The sequence below is a fragment of the Equus quagga genome, chromosome 2, assembly GCF_021613505.1.
Source record: "Equus quagga isolate Etosha38 chromosome 2, UCLA_HA_Equagga_1.0, whole genome shotgun sequence".
In the NCBI taxonomy this organism is placed as follows: Eukaryota; Metazoa; Chordata; class Mammalia; order Perissodactyla; family Equidae; genus Equus; species Equus quagga.
In genome coordinates, this window is record NC_060268.1 from 124,470,270 (window position 1) to 124,492,441 (window position 22,172).

Genomic DNA, 22,172 nt, shown 5'->3' on the forward strand with positions numbered 1-22,172 from the left:
TTTTAATTTTGTCTACAGTTCAGTCATTGAACCACTTAAGTGCATGTTAATGAATTTATTAACATTTATTAATTGAAAATATTTCACTTAAAACAATATAAAAACATCAAAAGAAAATATCACAAAAGAGAAAAACCAAAGAGAATTTTTAGTACATACTTAGATTGATAAACTTCCAAATCCTCTATAAGTAATCTGTATTCGAATTAAAATTTCAGGGTATAATTATTATTTACATATTTAAGGAATCATTGGGTATTTAAGTCAATTTAAAGCAACTATTTAACTTTTTAAGTTCTCCATTTGGAATATTATACTCAACTTCTGATTTAGTGGTCCTACCGCACTTAAGTGTTTTATTGCGGGAAAGAAATGGGGGCAATAGACTGAGCAGCTTTCTGGGTGCGCAGCGTGGCTTCCAACTTTAGGAGGATGAAGCCCCACCTGGGTCAGGTTGGTCAGCAGTGAGGTGACCTTTCCTGACTCAGTGAGCTGGAATCAGAGCGACTTGGTTCTGGGAGTTTGTCTAAACCCACAGTATTAAAGAAGCACGGTGTTCTAGGGTGTTGACTGATGTTCTCAGAGGGTGTGGGAAGTTCCAAACAGGCGGGCAGCCCGAAGCCAGGACTCAGATGTTGGGCCATCCTAGTCCTCCCAGTCGATGCTGATTGGGCCACCTGTCAGCATCTGGCTCTGTGGACCAGCTGTGTCCTCTCCTTCCACTGCCTCACGGCGCATTCGCCGGTGGCAGCCCTGGGCACAGCGGGAACGCTCATCCAGCATTCCACAGACAAGGACCCGGCAGTGCAGAAACACTTCCTAGAAAGACCATAATGATAATTAACAAAAACAACGATCGCCAATGCCACTTGTGGGGCACTTTCTAGAAGCAAGACACTATGCTAAATGTTTCATATATATATTATCTCATTTCATCTAAACAATAGCCCTTTGAGGTAGATGTTATCATCTCCCTTTTATGGATGAGGAAACTGGGCCTTAGAAGGGTAAGGAACTTGCCCAAATTCACCCCTTTACTAAGGTGGCAAACGCACTGAGGCCCGTGGTGATTTAAAACCCCACAGCTATAACTTCCGCCTTCGTGCAGGGACGGGAGAGGCCTTAGTGAAGGCCACAGCTGCTAACGCTAGCATCCTCAGTCTTCACGTCAAGGTCTAGGAGTAACACTGGCTCCCACGCACTTCTGTGTAAAACAACAAGCTCTTTCTCCAATCTTCTTCCTGTAAGTAACTTCCCAAAGCGTGCTGCCTGGTGAGGAGGGAGGTTAGGATTAGACATCATGTTAGCAATCGTTCTGGAACAGCCATGTAGCTGGAAAGGACGTGAATATGCGTACTTAAATGCAGTACGTAAAAGATTTTTAGTTTCTTAAGCTTCCTTTTGTTTCTTTCAACAACTCTACTGAAACAAAAAACAAAAATACTTCCGCCTTAACATACTATATGTAGCCTCTTATAACCTCTATTCATGTATATACACTTTAAAAAAATGTATCATTCAATTTGCATATAAATTGTTATGGCAACAATTTTTCATATCTCTTTTTTCTATATTTATCATTTTAATAGCTGCATAATATTGCATTAATTGATATCCTATCTGGGGGCTTTTTTTCACCCCCCCCTTATAAAAATGCTCTATAAACACATCTGACAAATCTCATTTTTGTTTGTTTTTGAGAAGCTGTCGGAATTGGAATTTTTAGATAAAAGAATATGATGATTTTATGGTTATTATTACATATTTTCAGTCAACTTTCTAGAAAGTGTATCAATTTATACTGCCACTCTATATTTCTCCCTATAACCTTGCAAGTGTTGTAACTTTTATAAATTCAATATGTATAAAATAGTGTCTTTTAATTGTTTTAATTGGCATTTTAAGTACTATTTTCACTGAACATTTCACTATTTGGCTTTTCTGTGAATTTTCCTTTGCCATGTGACCACCACACAGGTTTCTTCAACCATGCCTGCCCACAAGGATTTAAAGTTGTGATCATACAGTATGTTCTTTGAACAAGCACAGTTATTTTATTGGAAGGGAGGCAGATAATTGTGACATTCATGAAGGTGTTAAACTTCTAGATGGTCAGTTTTACAGCATTTTTTCATAGAGATAATGCAGATCCTAACTCTGGGTTCATAGAATGTTACAGATTGGGACATCAAGAAAGAAGGGTAGGCGTGGGGGTGGTTTACAAGCTAAAGGTATTCTGCTCACCTTGTGGTCTTTGCCCACAAACTTGAAGACAGGGACCTGGAAGTGCTTTGCTAGGTGATCCCGTGATGTGTACTGCTTCACTGAGTCATCAGAAACACAGCTGAAGGTAAGAGAGGGTAGCATGTAACTCTTGATTGTTTCAACAGAAGTGAAAAAAGAATCTAGTCCAACATATTTGGTCCAAGGGGAGGCAAACTGGGTGGAGGAGGCTGGGCTGCACTCAAGCTTTTTGAGAATGAAGGAAAAATGAAATTTCCTCCTTGTGAAGACATCTCAGACCCAGCCCTGCTCATTAACGCTGTCTGTCCCATCTATCATTCACTTACTGGGCACAAGGACCTCCTGTTAATGTACTGAAGTATTAGCAACAGCAACGACATTTATTTCAAAGGTAGCTTTTGAAATAAAGATAGCTTTATAAGGCTGTATTTTCATTTGTAATATACCATAGGAATTCTGCATTCACGTACTTTATTATTGGTTTGAGATAGCTTTTCTTTAACTAGATTTTCTAAATACTTATTGGACACCTAATCGACACTAGCTCCTGAAGAGTCAAAGGTGAGCAAACCCCAGTTTGTGCATCAAAGAGCTGCATAAACAGCTAAGTTTCTTACAGAATAAATGGTTATATTAGGACAAAGTCATTCACCTCCATTCCTTTTTGCTCTCAGTCAGTACCACCACAGGCAATATTATTATTTTTTAACTGATGGAATGACCGTGAACCTTCATTCCTTCAGGATCGAAACTTCTGGTTGTTGTATTTGATTATGATAATATTTTATTAACCTTTATTACTGCATATGGAAGTACTATGAGGTATGTAAGAAATTCCATTATGTTCCAGCAGTGTACTCTCCAAAGTGTTTTAACTGGTTTAATTCCAAATTGTTTTAATTCCTCTTTTCCCTAATTTAATGCTAAGTTGTAGTTTGATAGGGTTTTGGGGTTTTAGTCTCAGATCTACTGCTTAAAGTGAACTTCCTAGGCTCACCCAGGGTTGGCTGGGGGAAAAGAGTCTTTATTGATTCTCCATTTTGAGGCCAAGGTTTAGTATTGATGAACCTTTTCTCCTTAAAGGCCAAGGATCACACTTGTAGTGGCTTTTCCAATCTGAATTCTAAAAGAACTTTTTTTTATGAATGTATTTTCCTTTTTATGGATAACTAAGAGTTCCTACCTACCAGGCCAGGAAAAAAGTGGGGCTCAGATATAAAAGCCTATGGAACTGATATGTGCTCCACATGCTTACAGATCACTTTCTAGTTCATTGATAATTGCTGTTTGAGTGCAGTTGAAAAATCCAATAAAATTGTTTAAAAATAAGGCATCTTGACTTATATTACTACTACTGCCTTATTCCCCTGGACTGAAGAGACTCGAAACATATAATGTGTTTTCTGTTATTTCTTGTATTTATATACTCATTTTCATTTTCCTGAGGTAAAATGAATTTATGCCATCTTCTGATTATGTTCTATAATAAATATTTATTGCATATCTAATCTGTGCAACACACCCTGCTGGCTGCTTCAGAGGATGTAAAGATGAATAATATGGTCCATGACTGCAAGGAGTTTATAGTCCAGTATCTACGACAATCAGAGCAACACGATATTAAAATGGCACTTTTCATCTAAGTGCCTCATCCTTTTCAATTTATATTTACGTAAAAAATGCTATTATTTTTCTTTAAAAGAGAAAATGAAGCAGAAAGAGTTGTTACAGGGTAACATATTACAGAAGAGAACCCAGGATAAATTCTGCCTCTTGATTTGGAGTTAGTGGTGATTAGACAATGCTAGTTTGTTAACTCCAAGTTCATGTGCTAAAAGAAAAGATGGTATAGGAAAATCCAAAATATCTGATTACCCAATATGTTTGTTTTTCTGGAGATTAACTTTAATTCTACTTTGCTCAGGCTTGTATTAAATTATTTTGCATTCTCAGGTCATATGCCAACAAAAACTAGAGGAAGGTGAATCAGAAGTATTAAATATCAGGGGAAAATAGCCTGATTTAAATGTAAGCTGAGGACAACAATCGAACAATTTATAAAAATAAGTAAACTGCATTATGTTTATCTTAGGGCTCTGGACTAGCCCCAAATTACTAATATGACAAATGCTCATTCAAGAATTCATTTGGCAAATATTTAATGCCCCTTCTGGTAGGCTAGGCATTGAGGAAGAAGGAGAAGGAAGGAAGGTTTCTAGTTCAGATCAGAAGGAATCAGGGAGGCTTCATGGAGGAAAGAAACCCTGCTGAATCTTGAAGGACCAGTAAGAATCAGACAGGAAGAAAAGAGGAAGAAGATTTCAGGCAGAGGAAACAGCAGGTGCAGAGTCAGGTGGGGTGCAAGGAGTGATAGAGTTTGGGAATTGCCCACAGTTCCCTTTGGCTGGAGCAGAAACTGGAGAAGGCAGAGGTCAGAGGGTGAGGCACAGTGAGCCAAGCTGAGAGCAGGATTTTATCTTGAGGGCTCATCTCACACGTACCCTTGTGTGTTATCCGTTACTGCACTCGAGATGGAACTATTTGCCTGGGAACAGTGTAAATAGGCCTACACTGAGCGGTTTTGAGTTCCTGCCTCTGCTTTTTAAGCATTTTAATTTCTTCTACAGCATTTTTTTTTTTTTTTTTTTGCTGTTTTGTATGTGCTAAGGGCTGGAAAATTAAACAGCACAGCTTCTTAGAAAACTATACACTTTAAATATGTGTATTTATTATATGCAATATACTCCAACAAAGGTGTAAAAAGTCATTTAAAGGAACCAAAATTCACTCCCCCACAAAAAGTAGATCCATTCCCTAATCTACTTAGCACTAAGTATGTGACTGAAAAAAAGAATTTTAAAAAATGATGCTTCTACTCCTCATTTTAAAACTTTCTGGAGATCACTTTAAGTTGGCAAGAAAACAAAACGGCTCCAGACCTCTCGGAGACCTATTACTGGCCATCCAAAGCAGCTTAGAATGAGAAGTCTTCTGCATTCTGAAAATAAGCTAAGGAATCTGAGGCTAGAAGTCCTCCTGCTGGTAAACAGTTAAATTCACCAACCAAAGGAAATCAAGAGCTAGCCAAAGGTTTTCAGCTTGTGTATATATATTTTTTCCTCTTGACTGGCTGCCCAGGGGCTCTGGGAAGCTGAGATTTGAGAGTTGGGATTTCGGAGGCTGTGTGCAGAAGCTGTCCTACAGTCCTAGGTGAAAGATAACGAGGGCTGGAATCAAGACAGTAAGAGTGAGATAGAAGGAGGTTGGGATGTTGCTTCTTTTAAAAAAGCTTCCAGGTGGTCCTCATGTGCATCAGGGGTTGGAAACCACCGTGCAAGAGATCGATAGCTGCAGGTGAAGGCTGCCTGTGGCAAGAGATCCAGGGAGATAAAAGCAAAGTAGAAATTTCAGAGTCTATTAGGCCGATTAGGAAAGGGGATGCACCTGAGGCGCACCTGTGGCGCCCTCACTTGTCCATTTCTATTAAGCTGACTCCTGACTCCACCTGAGATATATCCCACCTGACACTGAGAGCAAGGAAGAAACTGATGAGAGACCACAATGAGTTTGCCAGTGTGAGTGTATTACATTTCCTGGGAAGGAAGCAATGGGTGTGACAACTGCTAGGCTTCCAATGACACTGTGAGACACACACAGTTCTCAATCCAAGGATCCTCGGGAAATATGAAATCTCCTTTGTATAAAACAAGCAAACAAAACTAAACTTCACTTGTTCTTTCTTCTTCTAAAACCTACCAAGTACTTCTTCGCTCTCCTTCATTACCAAGCTTAAGAGGGATCTACATATGCTGCTTCCACTTCATCCTTGTCTTGCACTTCTCAGCGCCACCTGGCACTCAACGCTGTCCCTTCTCTCTGAGCAGGTTTATCAATGCTATAGTTTCAACAATAAACAGGGGTGACTCTCTGTCCTTTATCTCTAGTCCTGACCTTGCTCCTGGGTTTAACTGATAAGCATTTGCAAATGTCCACTGAACTTCTCTTCCAATGTATCCTGCAGGCATTTACAATTCAATATTATTATTTGAAATTATCATATTCAATATTTTCACGTCAATCTGCTTTTCTACCTACATCCTTTCATCTTGGTTAATGGCATTTAGTCAGTAATCCAGCCAGAACCCTTGGAATCATGTTTGATTCCCCTCTCCCTCACCAGTTTTTACCTTCAAAACATCAATAAATGGTTTCTGAACTAGTTAAGAGCTCACAAGAGTGCCGTGTCATTTTAGGATATGACTGAGCATGTCTGTGCATTTAGAGGTCGGATGTGAACTGGGGATAATAAACAGTTTAAACAGCATAATTACCCATCCCGGATAAGGTAGTACTTCAGGATCTCATCGATCTTGGATGTGGGAGTAGCAAAGCAGCTCTCCACCAGGCTTTCTAAGCCATTCACGTGCACCAGGGGCTCAATGCCAAAGTAGAGGGAGTCACGAAGCTTGAGGGTGGGCAGAGCTTCCCGGTAAGGCTCTTCAAACTCATTGTCCTTGAAGATCTCCAGAGTGAACGGGAAGATTCCATGACTGCGGCTCATGATTTCCAATGGAGTGTTTCGAAGGTTGGGAACGTATCCTTCAGAAATGGTGTAGAGGCGCGGAAACTCGCAGGTCACCGGGATCAGCAGTTTGCTGGTTCGGATGATAATGTCCCCGCTGCTTCCTGGGGTCTGCTTGGGTAGACCTGTCACAAGGTTGCTAGCCACGATCTTGTCATTCACCACCTGAGCCAGGCCAGGGCCAGGAGAGGAAAAGGTTTTATGTTTATTTTCTACAGATTTGGTTTACTCCCTTTTGACCACAACATTCTCCAAACTTCTATTTATTTCAAAATACGTTAGAGATTTGGTTGCTGAAGCCTGAAGGTTTTCTTTTTTAACTGTTTCTCCTCTTTTTAGCAAGATGTTCTGTTAAGAGTTTTACATACTATTTCATGGTTAACTCACACATTCCTTCAGAGTATCACTCATAAAACCTGAACTGTGCAGAATCAGCAAATTTAAACTTCTGATATTTTAGAAAAGAACAGCTTCTGTCTATTATATTTTTCTAGACTCCTCCATCTGGTGATCAGGCTGCAGCATGACCTTGGGCTGAACTCATCCACACGCAGAACTTCAGCTGTCACATTTATACAGATGATTTTCAGTTCTTTATCTCCAGCCTTGTCTGCTTTCCTGTGTACCAGAAACTCTGACTCATCATTTCCATTTGATTATCCACAGATACAAGAAACACAATTTGCCTAAGATGGAACCACCTTCTCTCGAATATCTCCCCCATGTCTCATCCAAAGTCTAATTAGCTCTCTGATTTTCTCTTAGTCGGATTCAATAAATATTTGTTGAATCAAATGGTCGCAAGGGCCTCTACATGGATCTCCTGGATCCAGGTCCTCTTTTTTTCTACCCATCTTGCACTCTTCTGATTTCATTACAACAGTGCCTGCCTAACCCCATTTCTACAGGATAAAGCCCAAACGTCTCACCCTAGCACACAAGGCAGATCTTTGGAAGCACAGTCTCCCCCCATCTACTTTTCCAGTTTCCTTTTCCAACAGGAATTCCTTGCCAGTCAGGCTGTATTGCCCATTCACTCAGCATAAGGCTTAAGTACTCTCATCTCTGAAACGCTCCTTGTTTCCCACCTGAAACGCCCTTTCTTTTCCTCTCTGCCTGTGTAAAGCACACACATGCTTCATCCCAATTCAAGTCCCGCCTTTCTTGACTGCTCCAGTGTTTGTCCCTTTCTGGACTCCTATAGCACCTATCGCCTGTGTCACCGTCTCTTATTTATATTTTGTGTGTGTTGTCATCTCGATACGACTGTGTACGTTCCTAAAAGTCAGGAATCTTGTTTCATATATCCCTCAGACTCCTGGGCCCAGGGCTGTGCACAGATATTTCGGATGAAAGTACAAACCTTTTACCTCCATCTGGTTCAATACTCAAACTCATCTGCTACCTTATAAATGAACCATCATCTACACCAGTTGCTTTCTTCAAGTAAAATAACTGGTCAGAGGGAATGTAGCCAGCCTCGGTACTAGTGCTTATGCACTAAGGAAATTGTCTGCACATATTGGACAGGTGGGACTATTTGAAAACAGAAATAGCAGAATTCTTCTTAAGTCCCTGTCCTCATAGTGCTAGGACCAAGGCAAATGCTCAATAATATATTTGTTAATGAATGGCATACGATTTTTTTGAGCTTCATTCTTTCATGTGGAAATACTTCATCTATGACACAAGCCACACTGCATACTTCTGTCAACCACCTCCCAAATAACTGGCTTTTGATCATTTCCCAAGTGTCGTCTAGGAAGAACCTACATCGACCACTGTGCCACACGTCTTGAGGGAGAAGAGGATGTTGACATGGGTGCCATTGGACACTCCTCGGCAGGAGGTGTTGGTCAGGAAGAGCTCCAGACCGCCAACCAGGTCCCTTGGGATGTTCACTTCAATGGTGTTCGACTTGCACAACACAGGGACTGCAGCAGAAAGAGCCTACCGTTAGAACAGGGAAACCTGAACTGGGAGAAGGATAAGGAAGGCTTCTAGGAGAATCATTTCACCCTCACATGATGAGCTTTTTGTTTTATCCTCAAGGAAATCATAAAGCTCATAAGGCTCAAAACAAGTTGGTGTATAAAACCAGGACTCCTGGGGCTGGCCCCGTGGCCGAGTGGTTAAGTTCGCGCGCTCCACTGCAGGCGGCCCAGTGTTTCGTTGGTTCGAATCCTGGGTGCGGACATGGCACTGCTCATCAAACCACACTGAGGCGGCGTCCCACAGGCCACAACTAGAAGGACCCACAACGAAGAATATACAACTATGTACTGGGGGGCTTTGGCGAGAAAAAGGAAAAAAAAATAAAATCTTTTAAAAAACCCAAAACCCCCCCCCAAAAAACCAGGACTCCTAACTCCCACAGTTGTAGTCAAATAACGCTCCTCAAATATATTGTTCCCTGAATGAGGAAATATTGTGTTCAAGTTCCAATTCAACAAACATTTATTTCAGTGTGGCTAGCAAAACTCCATGAACTGAAACACCAAAAGGATTACTTTTAGCACAAATACAATTTATTGGCAATATAGAAAAGTACTGCTTTGATATAGGCTTAAATTATAAATGGTACTACTTTGACTTTACCATTAATTACTGCCCCATAAAGGGAGGTAATAAAAACAATGTTAGTGCACTTGGGGAAGAGTTCCAAATTATCCTTGCATTGCTCAGTAAACCATAAACTCCGACTATAAATTCCACTTTAATTTAATACAGAAAAGATTGCTTTTCCTTAGCATTCCCATGCCGACTTCTCCAGACTCTACAAATACCCTAAAGGGAACACTTACGGGCATGGTCAGAAAATATGTGAGGATGATATCAATATGTGAGGATGTATTGTAAGAGTGGCATAGTATAAAGAAATCAGAGATAGGTGCCCATTAAATATTTGCTGGATGAATGTACTGATATTCTGGACATACATAAGTAGACTTCTAGAAAATAGTTCTCAGGGGATTGTTGACGCTCATATTGTAAGTGTAGGGAGAAGAATCAGTTCCCTAGGGCTTTCAACTTAGTACCTGTTAGAAAAGAAAAGAACTGCATCAATGTCTTAGACTTCTTGCTGAAAGAGCTGGTATTCTAAAAGATGAGAATCTGACACACTTGGGTGAGGAATGCAGAGAGATTCAAGGGGAGGAAGTCAGAGCAGAGGTTGAGCCCATCTGGGTACTACCTTGGCAAGTGTGGTTATCCTCAGACAGCACTAAGCCCCGGGGGCATTCACACTGATAGGCCTTCTCAGACATAAGGCAAGAATGGCTGCAGCCACCGTTGTTATTGTGGCATCCTTCAATGTCTGCAATAAAAACCAAAAGAAAAGAGAATGATCTTATAGCCCTCTTCCCCAAGAATTCTGATTCTTAGGATGGCATTTTGCACCAGGGATTATGCTTGACTCATCACAGTATCAATGGGGCCTAACCCAGTCACTGAGACACCTGGAGAAGCCCACAGAAAAAAAATGTTTATTTAGTGTTTTAGCTACAAAGAGCAAGCTTACAACATCCACAGCTCTAATCACTCAAGCTCGTCATTTTGTAGAATGCCCTTCAACCTGGATTTGCCTGTTTTTCTCATGGTCACGATTTTGGAGAGGAAGACCCAAAAGTCATTTCTTAATTGCCATAACATTTAATCCACCCAATTTGAAATTCTGTAGGGTATTGCTGATGTAAAAGGGACTGACAGAATATAAATTCACCTGGACCAGCTAGGTGGCTCAGAGTTATTGCCAGCTGGTTGGATCGTCAGCCCTTCTCTTCAAGTCTCTAGAAATAACAGCACTGGAGATAGGGGTCTTGGGCTGACATCACACTATAAAAATGAGCCTTAGATGACAACTAAAAGAGTCCATTCAACTGAGCTCTTTGTGACATTCCTCTTATGAGGTGGTTTGAAAAGCTTCCTTTTTTAAAGTTTTGCACTTTCAAAAAGCATGCTCAATCAAATGGACAAAAAGGAAAAAATATTCAGTTGAAAACTGAAGAAACTGCTGTTTGATTTCATAGTCAGCAGAAGAAAAATAATGACCTTTGTGGGCTCTGGACATAATCTTTTAGATCAAGGGTCCTGAGACTCTGGCCTGCTGCATGTTGCTGAGGATAACGTTCTATCGGCACACAGTCTCTCCCATTCATTCACCTATCGTCTACGGAGGCGTCTCACTAAGAGGGCAGAGCTGAGCAGTTTCAACAGATTCGTGTGCTCCACAAAGTCTGAAAAATTTACTGTTTGGCCTATACAGAAAAAGTTTGCTGCCCCCTGTTCTAGGGTAAGATAATAAAAGGAAATGCTTCTAAATCATCTAAGATGCTCAAGGAAAGATACGAGCTGATTTCCAATTGAAGCTGTAACACTCAGTTCAATAATAGTGAAAAGAATAGTTCTTTGGAACGTCAGTAAATTAACTTGGGATGAATCTATTTTTGTGAAACATATAGAGAGAATAAATTTGCAATGAATTAATCTTTAGAAAATTTAAGAGAGATTAGGCTACACCTGTTTATAAATCTGTATAATTAAAAAGGATAAGAGCACTCCTGTGGGCTTTTGAAATAACTGACAATGCTATATAACAGTGTAGACAAAAGCATAAAAATATGCTGTAAGATGTTAAAATCAACATTAATGGAAATTTTTTTCTTAAAAATGATCTTCATTAAGTCATTTAATTTCTCTGGGTCTCAACTTCAATACTTGTAAAACGAAGGTGTTGGACTACATGTTCATGCACTCAGGATATTTCCAGGTCTAAAACTGCAAAGCACAAAATAAATTAAAATTCTAAACTGGCTTAAAGGATTCAAGTCTCCTACAAGGATAAACCAAAATGTTTAGAATGGATATATCCGGCAAGTGGGATTGTGGGTCATTTTAGTTAACTTTCTTTTACTCCTCTGTATTTTCTTCTATGAACATAACTCTTTCATAATAAAAAAAAAAACAAGAAAAATTACTTAAAAATTAAAAAGAGATTTTTATTAACAAAAAGAAGATACAATTATCTAACAGACTAGCTAAAGAAACAAATATGTTTAGACTATTAATAAAACTTAAGGATTTAAAATACAGATCTTAATTCTAAAGTGTAACTGATATACAAATTTTATCTTCTGCTAAAATACTTTTCAGTTATGATTATTAGGTTTTAAAATTATATGAGGATTAACTGTAATATTCCAATAAAGCGCTCATGAATAATTATAAATATTTCTCATGGAACATTTCATTAATATTCAAATATGCAAAGATTATTGCATAAAATAATTAAGATTTAAGGAGGATTCAGGACATTACCCTTATTCAATAAAATTTAAAGCACATTTAGTCTTGTTATAAAGGGCAGTAGTTTAATATTGTGCCTAATGGTCCCTCAGTTAACAATGCAAACTTTGTTGCATGGAATAAATTGTGGGCACTAGACATAATTTTTCCCTTTGGGGTGGTATTTTATTATTTTGAATATAACTAGAATAAAGTGAGCTCTTCTATTATAGTCTATTGTGCCACAAATTCAATTATCCTCTGGAACAAATCATATGTCCTCTGTGAATAATAATAATTAAGCCATTTATCTCTTTATGTAATCTGCAGAGAGTTATTTTTTGTCCCTCAACTCTCAATGTCATGAGGTTCAGACTTACTAGAGCAAGGTGATGAAATTTTAGCTGTCATAATTTGCAAGGGCAAATGTGCCTTAGAGAAGGGACGTTAAGTTTTATATACTAATAGTACACAATTTCCATTTCAATTATTTGGCATACATTATGAATTCTTTTTTACTACTTAATCATATGAAATGTATACAGCACTTCTGCTATTAAAAATAGATAATTTTGGGGCTGGCCCTGTGGCCTAATGGTCAAGGTTTTCTGCGCTCCATTTCAGTGGCCCAGGTTCTTGGTTTCGAATCCCAGGCATGGACCTACACCACTCGTCAGCCAAGATGTGGCAGTGACCCACATACAAAATAGAGGAACATTGGCACAGATGTTAGCTCAGGGCTAATCTTCCTCAAGCAGAAAAAAGAGGAAGATTGGCAACAGATGTTAGTTCAGGGAGAATCTTCCTCAGCCAAAAAAAAAAGAAAGAAAGAAAGAAAGAAAACAAGAAAATTTTACTTAACTCCAAAAAATGTATTAATCTCCAATTAAGCATACAGGGAAAAAATAGGCTTCATGTAAACCAGTTTACTTCCAAGATGCTAAGACTTACTTATGAAACTTGGTTAAAAACACAAACTCTAAGGCCCATCCTGCCTCACTGAATCAGAGCCTCCAGGAGAGAGGCCTATGGAGAGGCTGGTTTAAAAGCACCCTGGTGAGTCTTCTCAGCGGGGAAGCTTGAGAAACACTGCTGTAAACCGTTTGTTATGCCACTTGCCTCTGTTATCTTGCTACTCTAGGTGTGCTCCTTGCACCCACAGCTTAGGTGTCACCTAGAAGTTATTTAGAAATGCAATGTCTTCGCCTGACCCCAGACCTACCGAATCAGAATCTGCATTTTAACAAGATCCCAGGTAATTCGTGGGCACATTAAATCTTGAGAAACACAGAATACCCTATTTTTGTTTTATTTTATTTCCCCGATTAAAACATGGCTCTCTGCCTCCTGCAAAATGCAACAACTCCCTCCTGTTAAATCTTGGAGACAAAATCAGTAGTGAATTCTGTCTGTGACACGAACATCCTCGGTGATGGTGGACTCCTTTTGTCATTTCTTTACACAGCCAAATTGTTACTCTCCTCTAATGTTGTGCAGTTTCATGAACATCAAAGAGTAAGCCAATGGCTCAGCTTGGGCTCTTCATTTGAATTCCTGCTTACTCATTCTTACCTTCACAAGTCTTGCCATCACTTTTTAGCACACGGCCAGCCCCACACTCACAGCGATAGGAATTTTTGAGGTTTACACAGATCTCACCGCAGCCACCATTGTTTTGCTCACATTCATTTTCATCTGTAGAAGAGAAACCACATTATTACATACTGCTAAGCAACTCCAACTTTTCCCAAGCCCCTTAGCAGAATCTCCACATCTTTTCAGATCCTGTTGATACACTTTCGACAACCCAACCCCCTCGGTGTGATCCGGTATAACCACTTCTATCAACCTGATCTCCACCAAGTTATTCATCCATTTGCTCTCTGCCAGAGCGGAAGGCACCAAGTTGCTTGCCAGTTCCCTCCTAAGGGCAAAACCGTGGGGAAATGAAGTTACTTTTGTTACTTGGGTTCACTTATTTGTCTGTATTAGTGAATCTCATTTTCTCCAATGTGTTCCTGAAGATTTCCTAACTAAATACAAACCTATAAATCAAATTGAGTTTTAAATACATTTAAATACATATATTGCAGAAGGAAATATCTGACAAAATGTTTTGTGAGGCAGTCTTTTGTTATAACATGAACAACCGCCCTCAAAATCTATTTTAAATATTAGAATATTCTCACATTGTAGTTAAGCAATGATTGTTAACTTTTTAAGGATCTGATGGGGGCCAGCCCTGTGGCCGAGTGGTTAAGTTCGAGCGTTCCGCTTTGGCGGCCCAGGGTTTTGCTGGTTCGGATGGTTCGGGCGTGGACATGGCACCACTCATCAGGCCATGCTGAGGTGGTGGCCCACATAGCACAAACAGAGGCATTCACAACTAGAATACACAACTATGTACTGGGGAATTTGGGGGGAAAAGAAGAATGTGGCAAAAAAAAGAAGATTGGCAACAGTTGTTAGCTCAGGTGTCAAGCTTTAAAAAAAAAAGAATCTGATGAAGGATACAGACTCTTGCTACAAAAAAGTGCACAGCTGGCAATAAATGTCGATCTCCTTCTTTTTACAAACAAAGAAAGGGAAGCTTGGGAGCTAAATTTGTCAAGACCTGGATATAGGATATAAGCCAGGGACCGGAGCTTGAAACCCACAGGGTGACAGAAGGCATGACCTTGGGCCCAGGAGAGGAGATAAGCTGGAACTGAAATCTTGCTTAAGTCCAGGACCCCAAAAAAGGTCTCCCAACAATGAAAGGGGGAGTAGCAGAACTTTGCTCCAAGGCCCAGGGAAGCAGTAAGGAAGCTTTCTGTCTGAGGTTCTAGAAGAGAGAAAAACCTTCATAAACAATGGAAACCCCAAGTTGGGCCCTGTCATGGTTGAAGTATGAAGTTATATTTCCTACATAGTGTGGGGATATTGAAGCTGAGAAACTGTTAAATTTGGCCTGGACTGGTAAAGCTTCTGTGAAGCCTGACAGAAGCCTTTGAAAAACTGCTCTGTAGTGAAACTTCCACAAACCAGGTGATGAGTGGAGTCCCACGGAAAAATAATTACAACAGGAGGTGGTTTGCCATAAAACACTACACACGAGGAAGTGATTCACTATGAGAGAGAGCTGGACAAATAATAAACAGAAGGCTTTGAACTGGAGATAACCAAATAATCCAGAAAAATTCATAATACAAGGATTTTAAAAATCACTAAACTGATAAAAGCAAGGATAGTAACCAAAATAAAAGAAGTGTGTAACAAGACAAAACAGAATTGAAGACAAACAAACAAACATGTAGAACTTGTAGAAATGAAAAATGTGGTCTCTGAGATCAGAATCTTCATGGGGCCCCTACTACCTGAAAAATGGATGGTGAGAGGCGTGAGCAACCTTCCTGGATGTGGCCACACTGGTGTTTGGGTCCAGGCCTCTGTTTCAAGCCTGTATTACTTGGCTTGGGACTGATTTTTTAAAAATTTTAATTGAATTCATAATAGTTTACATCAATGTGAGATTTCAGTTGCACATTATTTCTCGACTCTCACCACATAGGTGCTCCCCTTCACCAGCTGTGCCCACTCCCCACCCCTTCCCCTGGTAACCACTGAGCTGTTTTCTTGGGAACTGATTTTTTAATGTAAGGGAGAAATAAACTTCTACTTACTTAAGCCATTGTTATTTGAGGGTTTATTATTATTTACAGCCTAGATACTCTATGCCCCAACAATTCCACTTTTATCGATATACTGTATAGAATGCCTCATGGATGGGGTAAAGTATCATTTTTATGTTAATTTTAAGAACATGCAAAACAACGCTATATATTATTATGGGTACATATATAAATAATAAAATCGTGAAAACAGAGACCAGAAGAACACACACTAACTTCAAAACACTGATTATCCCTAGAGGGTGAGAGAGGAAAGTGAGATGGAGTGAGCTGGCTTTACTTGTATCCGTAAAATTTTATTTCAAAGAAAAGGAAGAATAATTTAACAGAAATATAAAGCAAGTCACATGTGTAATTTTAAATTTTCTAGTAGTCACATAGAAAAATTTGTTAAAAGAAATTGGTAAAATTAATGTTAATAAGATATTTATCACTTAATCTAACATGTCCAAAATATTTCATTTCAATGTATAGTCAATAATAAAATGATTGAGATATTTTTCCTTCTTTTTTTGAACTAGTCTTCAAAATTCAGTACAGCATATCTCAACTCGGATGCTAAATTTCCTCAGAAATACTTGGTCCATATTTAGAGTCATAAAATTTACAGCTGGTTACTCAAGATGTCCCAAACTTTTCTGGTTTTCCAATGACTGAATCAAGTAGCAGTTTTAAACATAAAATGAAGTAAAATTAAAATTCAGTTTTTCAGTCACACTAGCCACATTTCAAGAGCTCCATAGCCACACACGGACAGTGGCTACTGTATTGGACAGCATAATTCTAGACTATCCCTACAGATGATATAAATTTGGCTTGTGGCTTTAATTATAAACTATAAAGGCAAACACCATTCCAAGTGTTCAGAAACACAAACTGGAAAATGATGGGCTCTGAGTCAGGAAGAGTTTTTTGATTTGTCCCTTTGATCCTAATAGTCCATTTCTACTTCAAGATTAGTTTCTTACCAAAGCATGTCTGCCTGTCGGGGCCCAGCACGGTTCCTGGAGAGCATGTGCAGTCACTGGGATCCAAGCAGCTGCCATGGCAGTCCTCATCACAGATGTCATAAAAATCTATGGAAGGACAAAGATGACCTTTCATGAGGGGTAAGGGCCAGAGGGCATTCCCATTCATGAGAAAGCCTCAAGAGTTCAGTCACGGGGTACGAGTTCCTAGCCACCATCAAGAGAATTCTAATTGTTCAGGGTTTACATAACCCAATGGAAAGAGATACTGCCCCGGGACTTCTTCTGTCATTTAGATCAATGATTCCCAACTTCAGATCCACAGGCCCTTGGGTGGCCATAGAGTTTCTGCAAATCTAACGCCTCACCAAACAAGACCTGTAGACTAAATAATTGTTATGTCCTACACTTCTATGGACTCTATTTTTTAAATGTGTACAGATTTTGATGGGATTAATAACACAAAAATTCATTTAAAGGCATTGCTGATCTCATTACTGATCCCTTTATGTATAATTTTTAAAAATCACTGGATACTATTCACAATGCTGCCATATGGATCTCTGATATATATCTTAAAAAAGGGTCCCTTTCTATTCTTCAGGAATTGTTCAGAAATCTAAGAACAGATCTCATAAATCACAGTCTGGAGGTATCTGTGGCCCTAAATCAATGTTATTCAGACTCTGAGATACTACTGTCACCATGATGGAACTTCATAAGGCACTTTTCTCGTTGATGCCATCTGTGGCCTTGTGAAGGAGGAAGGAGAGCACGGGGAGGGTACTCACGACCACAGTAGACATGAAAGCAGACACTGGGCCTGGTCAGACGATACACATAGTAGCCTCCAGGGCAAGCCTTCACCTCCACCGTGGTGTTCCAGAGGCAGCAGTTCCCATTGAAGCTCGCACAGGCCTGGCGTTGCACAATGCCATCACCTTCTAGAGGGTGGCTGCCATTGAGCCAGACAGGTGCATGGGTCCCACAGTGGTTTTCTGGTATGCAGAAGGTGGGCATGGCATCCCCTGCCATGCCAGTGAAGCGGTACCACTCCCCATCCACATGGTTGTCACATAGAGGTGGACCTTGAGACTCATCAAATTGGTGGTCAGTATTCCTCCAGGGCTCATTCAGACTGATGTAAGCAGAACAAGGATCTAGGGCTGGAGATGAAAAGAACACCTCAGAGGCAGCATGTGTTTCAGGTCAAAGTGGCAACAGCCTGAGTCCACCTTCTTGGTCTTGCATTTTGGCTTTTTGGAGTTCAGAAAGAAATAACCTCAAGTCCCAAAAAGTTGCTGTTTAAGGTTGTTCAAGTTGACTTAAACATGTTTCATAAACGCCTTTTACAAAATTATTTCATATCTATTTCAAGTTTAGTGTTAGCATTGGACTGAACTTTTTATTTGCAGTAATCATTTAATAGAGGGATGATTGTTCAGACCAAGGGAGTTGAGGATTATAGTCTCCTTGAATTCTGCACTTGTGAGACAATATTTTGAATATTGTGTTCACATCTGGAAGCTATATTTCATGAAAGTAATGGACAAACTTGGTATCCAGAGGAAGGTGGCCAGACTGAGAAGGGAGGCTGAAAATTATTTACTGGGGAAGAAGTTGAGAACTATAGGTCAAAGAATATGCATATCAGTTTTCAAAAATCTGAAACAGGTTTGTGGAAGAGGAGGTAGGTATTCTGTTATAACAACAAGAACAATTGTTATGGAGAATCACATTTCAGTTCACCTACTCAGTAATGGAGAGGCTGTATGAGAGTATGGTAAATTCCTCATCTTTGGAAATTTTCAGAAAGTATTTGGATGCAAGATTCCAAATGATGCAAGATTGCTCGTTTGTAAGCAAGACTATGGGTGGAATTTTGCACTAGTGGGAAGTTTGACTTAATAATGTGTAAAGCTCATTCCACTGAAAAGGAAAAGGCCTCTGGTGCATGTCAGCTGCTTTGAAATGTGCTGGCAAGTAGTTATCAAAGATATTCTCAAAGTGAATTTTGGTATATATTCCATCAGCTTATTGAAAATTTCATGAACTTTGTGTATTCACAATTAACCACAGAGTCGCTATCTATAATACAGCAACATTTCCCAAGCGCACATTTGCAGCGCATAAATTGCATGAACAAATACCAAAAACATTTTAATGACTGAAGACACCAATATCCCCAATATTCTCACTGCTTCCCTCAATTTCAGGGAATCAGTGAATTAATGTAGGCATCTACTGTCCTTATGAAAAATCTAGAAAACCAAGAAATTCTAGAAAGGAACACTAGCCAGAGAGTACTATCCTTCTTAATGCAGGTGAGGCTGACTTAACTGACATTGTAGGCAGGGAATTCACATTAAGGTTGATACATTTTGTGGGCAGGAAATTCAATTTTAGCAAATACTGCACAACAATTAAATGTGGATGGGCCATGATCATAAAATCTAGGTTGTCTAGAAAATATTTTGGATTTTCCCAGTCTACATCTGAAACTCAACTTTACTCTCTAAACTTCAGCTGCTTGTAGAGGAGGGTGTAGCCTAGTGCTAATGGCCCCAACCAGAACGTGACAGCTTGGGGCAAGAAACAAGTAGGATATTGCAATTTCTGGAAATCACATATTTGCAGAGTTGCATATGGCAAGAGCAATCCTCTCCTTTAAAAAGTCTCTGAGGTGTCCCAATTGAGCCCTAGAATCTAGTTTGATGTCCCTTGAAGGGAAGAAATGTCCTCATATAGACTCTCTCTCCTCTCAAAAGGGAAAAATTCCCTCATCTTCTCTCCTAGCTGTGGTTCTCTTCTGAAGCAAGGTTTCCAGGGCAATTTCACAGGCGATTATAAATTCATAGAAATATTTGGCTCATCTCTCTGGCTCAAATTTTATAAGCAATGGTTAGGTACTCAACTTTTAATGGCTTTTACAGAAATTCCCAAACCTCCCTCAATAACATGATTTATAAAGTTTCTCCTTAAACTTAATTGTCATTTCCTGTGCTATTTGTTAAAAGCTCACTTTCTCTCTTGTGGTAGGGGATATATGGCACAAACAGGAGAAATTTACCAACAATCTTCTTAAAATAAATAAATAATATATGTTTTTAAAAATTACCCACGCAATATTTTCTAACATTAAATATACCCATTCCACTCCACCCTCTTTTAAGGCAGTAATCCAATCCTTTAATAATCTGGCCACTGGTGTTAATTCCTGTTTTCACTCTCAACATGGAGCCGGGAATTTGGTATTAAGCCTATTGCGTCCTAAACTGCTGACATATATACTCCTCAAATGGGAGCGCTTCAAAAAGAACAGCCCTGAGGGTTCCTGTCAAAGTTCGAGTCAGGGAGTCCCCAGCTTCCCAGAACGCAACCCTGCCTTTTGCTAGGGCCTGACTGCCCTACCGGTTGCCCCTCCCTGGTGCCCCTAGTCAGGGCGGGCACCTCTCAGCGGAGGAGCGTCCCCGCCCTTTCACCCCGGTGTTTGCAGAACTGCCCTCAACTCGAAGTACCCCAAACTTAGGTGTGCACCCTGGATGCGCCTCTCCTGTGCTTGCCGTCGCCCTACTCTGCGACCGCGCGCTGGGTCCGGAAGCCCCACTCTCCTTTCTTCCTTCTCCCTCCCTCCTTCTCTGTCCCTTCTTACTCTCCCCTAACGCTTCCCGCTTCCCCACCTCCTCTCCCCTTCCTCCTTTCCTTCTCCCTCTTCTTTGCTCTCACTCGTCCCGCCCCCACCCAAATCTCCAGCCCGAAAGTTCTTCCTTTGTCTTGCTTCTGACATTGAGTCAAACGTCTTTAGAAGTGCTGTAAAAAATAAATAAATAAATAAAATCTAAAAGCTCTAGGAGGGAAGAAGGTGTATGATGGAAGGGACAGGAGGTACTAGATGAAGAGATAGCCAGGGAGGAGAGCAGGAAGAAAGGCGAGTGGAAGCTGAGGAGAGGAGGACTTTTGCTAAAGCGACTCTTGGTTAGGTATTGGCAGCAGATACAGAGTGAGTAATTAAACTCAGCTCAAGCCTATTTGTTTTTAATAGACTATTGTTTAGAAGAGTTTTAGATTTGGAGAACAGCTGAGAAGCTAGTTCAAAGAGTTCCCATATACTCAGCACCCAGTTTCCCATACATTAGTATGGTACCTTTGTCACAATTAACGAACCAGTGCTGATACATTATTATTAACTCAACTCAGTGGTTTAGTCCAATTTCCTTAGTTTTTGCTTATGTCTTTTTCTGTTCCAGGATCACATCCAGGACACTATATTACATTTCATTTTCATGTCTCCTGAGTCTCCAGCCTATTTTTAATGTCTATCCCTAAAGATGCTAGTTACCATGAGAACCCTGAGTTACTCTGAAGGAATAAATCAGGGTCAATTAAACAGTGAGCTATGCAAGAGTGCCAGGAAGGAGGGTTCTCTCCATTTCAACCTCCTCTCGCCCTGGCATCCAACTAGAACTTAAATTCTATTTGTTAGTAACTGGAAGTGCAACTTGTCTTTGCCTCGTTGGCCAGTTTTGTGCCAAGCCTGAGGAGGGGGACAGTTTAGGATTCACTCAATCTTTGCAAAAAGTCATATTTTCCGATGTCAAGAATAGGAAGTTTGATTTATCCAGAACTGGGCCTTTCATGGGGACAGAGCACTCCGTCCGTCCCTTGTATTCATTAAAGAAAAAACTTTATCCTCACCTCTAAAAATCATTTTTTTTGCTTTTAAAGTCGCAACTATAAAAGTGCCTAGAATATGAAGAGGTTAGAATTCCTTTTACACATATTCCAAGAAATACTTAGCTCGTGAAAAGCTTGGATATGGCAGATCCATGGAAATTCTGGATGTCCAGACAAGAGACTAAATGGAACATGAAACAAATCCTCTGAAAATATATCTACATAGGTTATCAATGACTTTCCTTACAATATTCTAGAACCAGTATTTGGGATACTGGAATCTGCTCTTAATAATTTGTGCAATAATAGCAAATTCCCACAACAAAAAATGCATTGTGCCAAGTACTCGACACAAGACTCACCCCTTGGTGACACAGGTGTGATTGTGATGAAGAGGCAGGTGAGAAGCAGGAACTGAGGCATCCTTCTGGACCAGCCACCAGAAACAGACTGGAAAATCCTCATAATTCCAGTTTTCTTTTGTCTCCTTTTTTAAGCACTTTCTTTTAGAGGCCTCTGGGCTCTTATGAAGAAAGACTTTTCAGTACTTGTTGGGGCTTTATCAGAGGAAGAGGATGACTGGGATAAGGTGTCCATTGCTCTGGCCTTGACCCCAGATAGAAGCTTTGCTTTACACTGTTAACAGGGTTATTTTATTGATATTTTTCTTTAGGAAAAAAACCCTTACAATCCCTCATCCTCCTATTGTTTCCACTCCAGAATTCCCTGCAATGAGACCTCCAGTATCTT

The 22,172-nt window shown here is 40.0% G+C and overlaps 1 protein-coding gene across 1 annotated transcript; it reads right to left on the bottom strand.

Moving 5' to 3' along the window:
• Positions 1-40: 40 nt before the first annotated feature.
• Positions 41-21,918, bottom strand: OIT3 (oncoprotein induced transcript 3). The gene is made up of 9 exons (XM_046652124.1): positions 21,785-21,918; positions 17,540-17,914; positions 16,749-16,856; positions 13,682-13,804; positions 10,020-10,142; positions 8,600-8,760; positions 6,576-6,991; positions 2,245-2,344; positions 41-819 (listed from the first exon to the last, which is right to left on the bottom strand). Exons 1-9 carry the CDS (start codon positions 21,885-21,887, stop codon positions 646-648), a joined length of 1,683 nt encoding a protein of 560 aa, XP_046508080.1. The 5' UTR covers positions 21,888-21,918; the 3' UTR covers positions 41-645.
• Between the last annotated feature and the right edge of the window lie 254 nt (positions 21,919-22,172).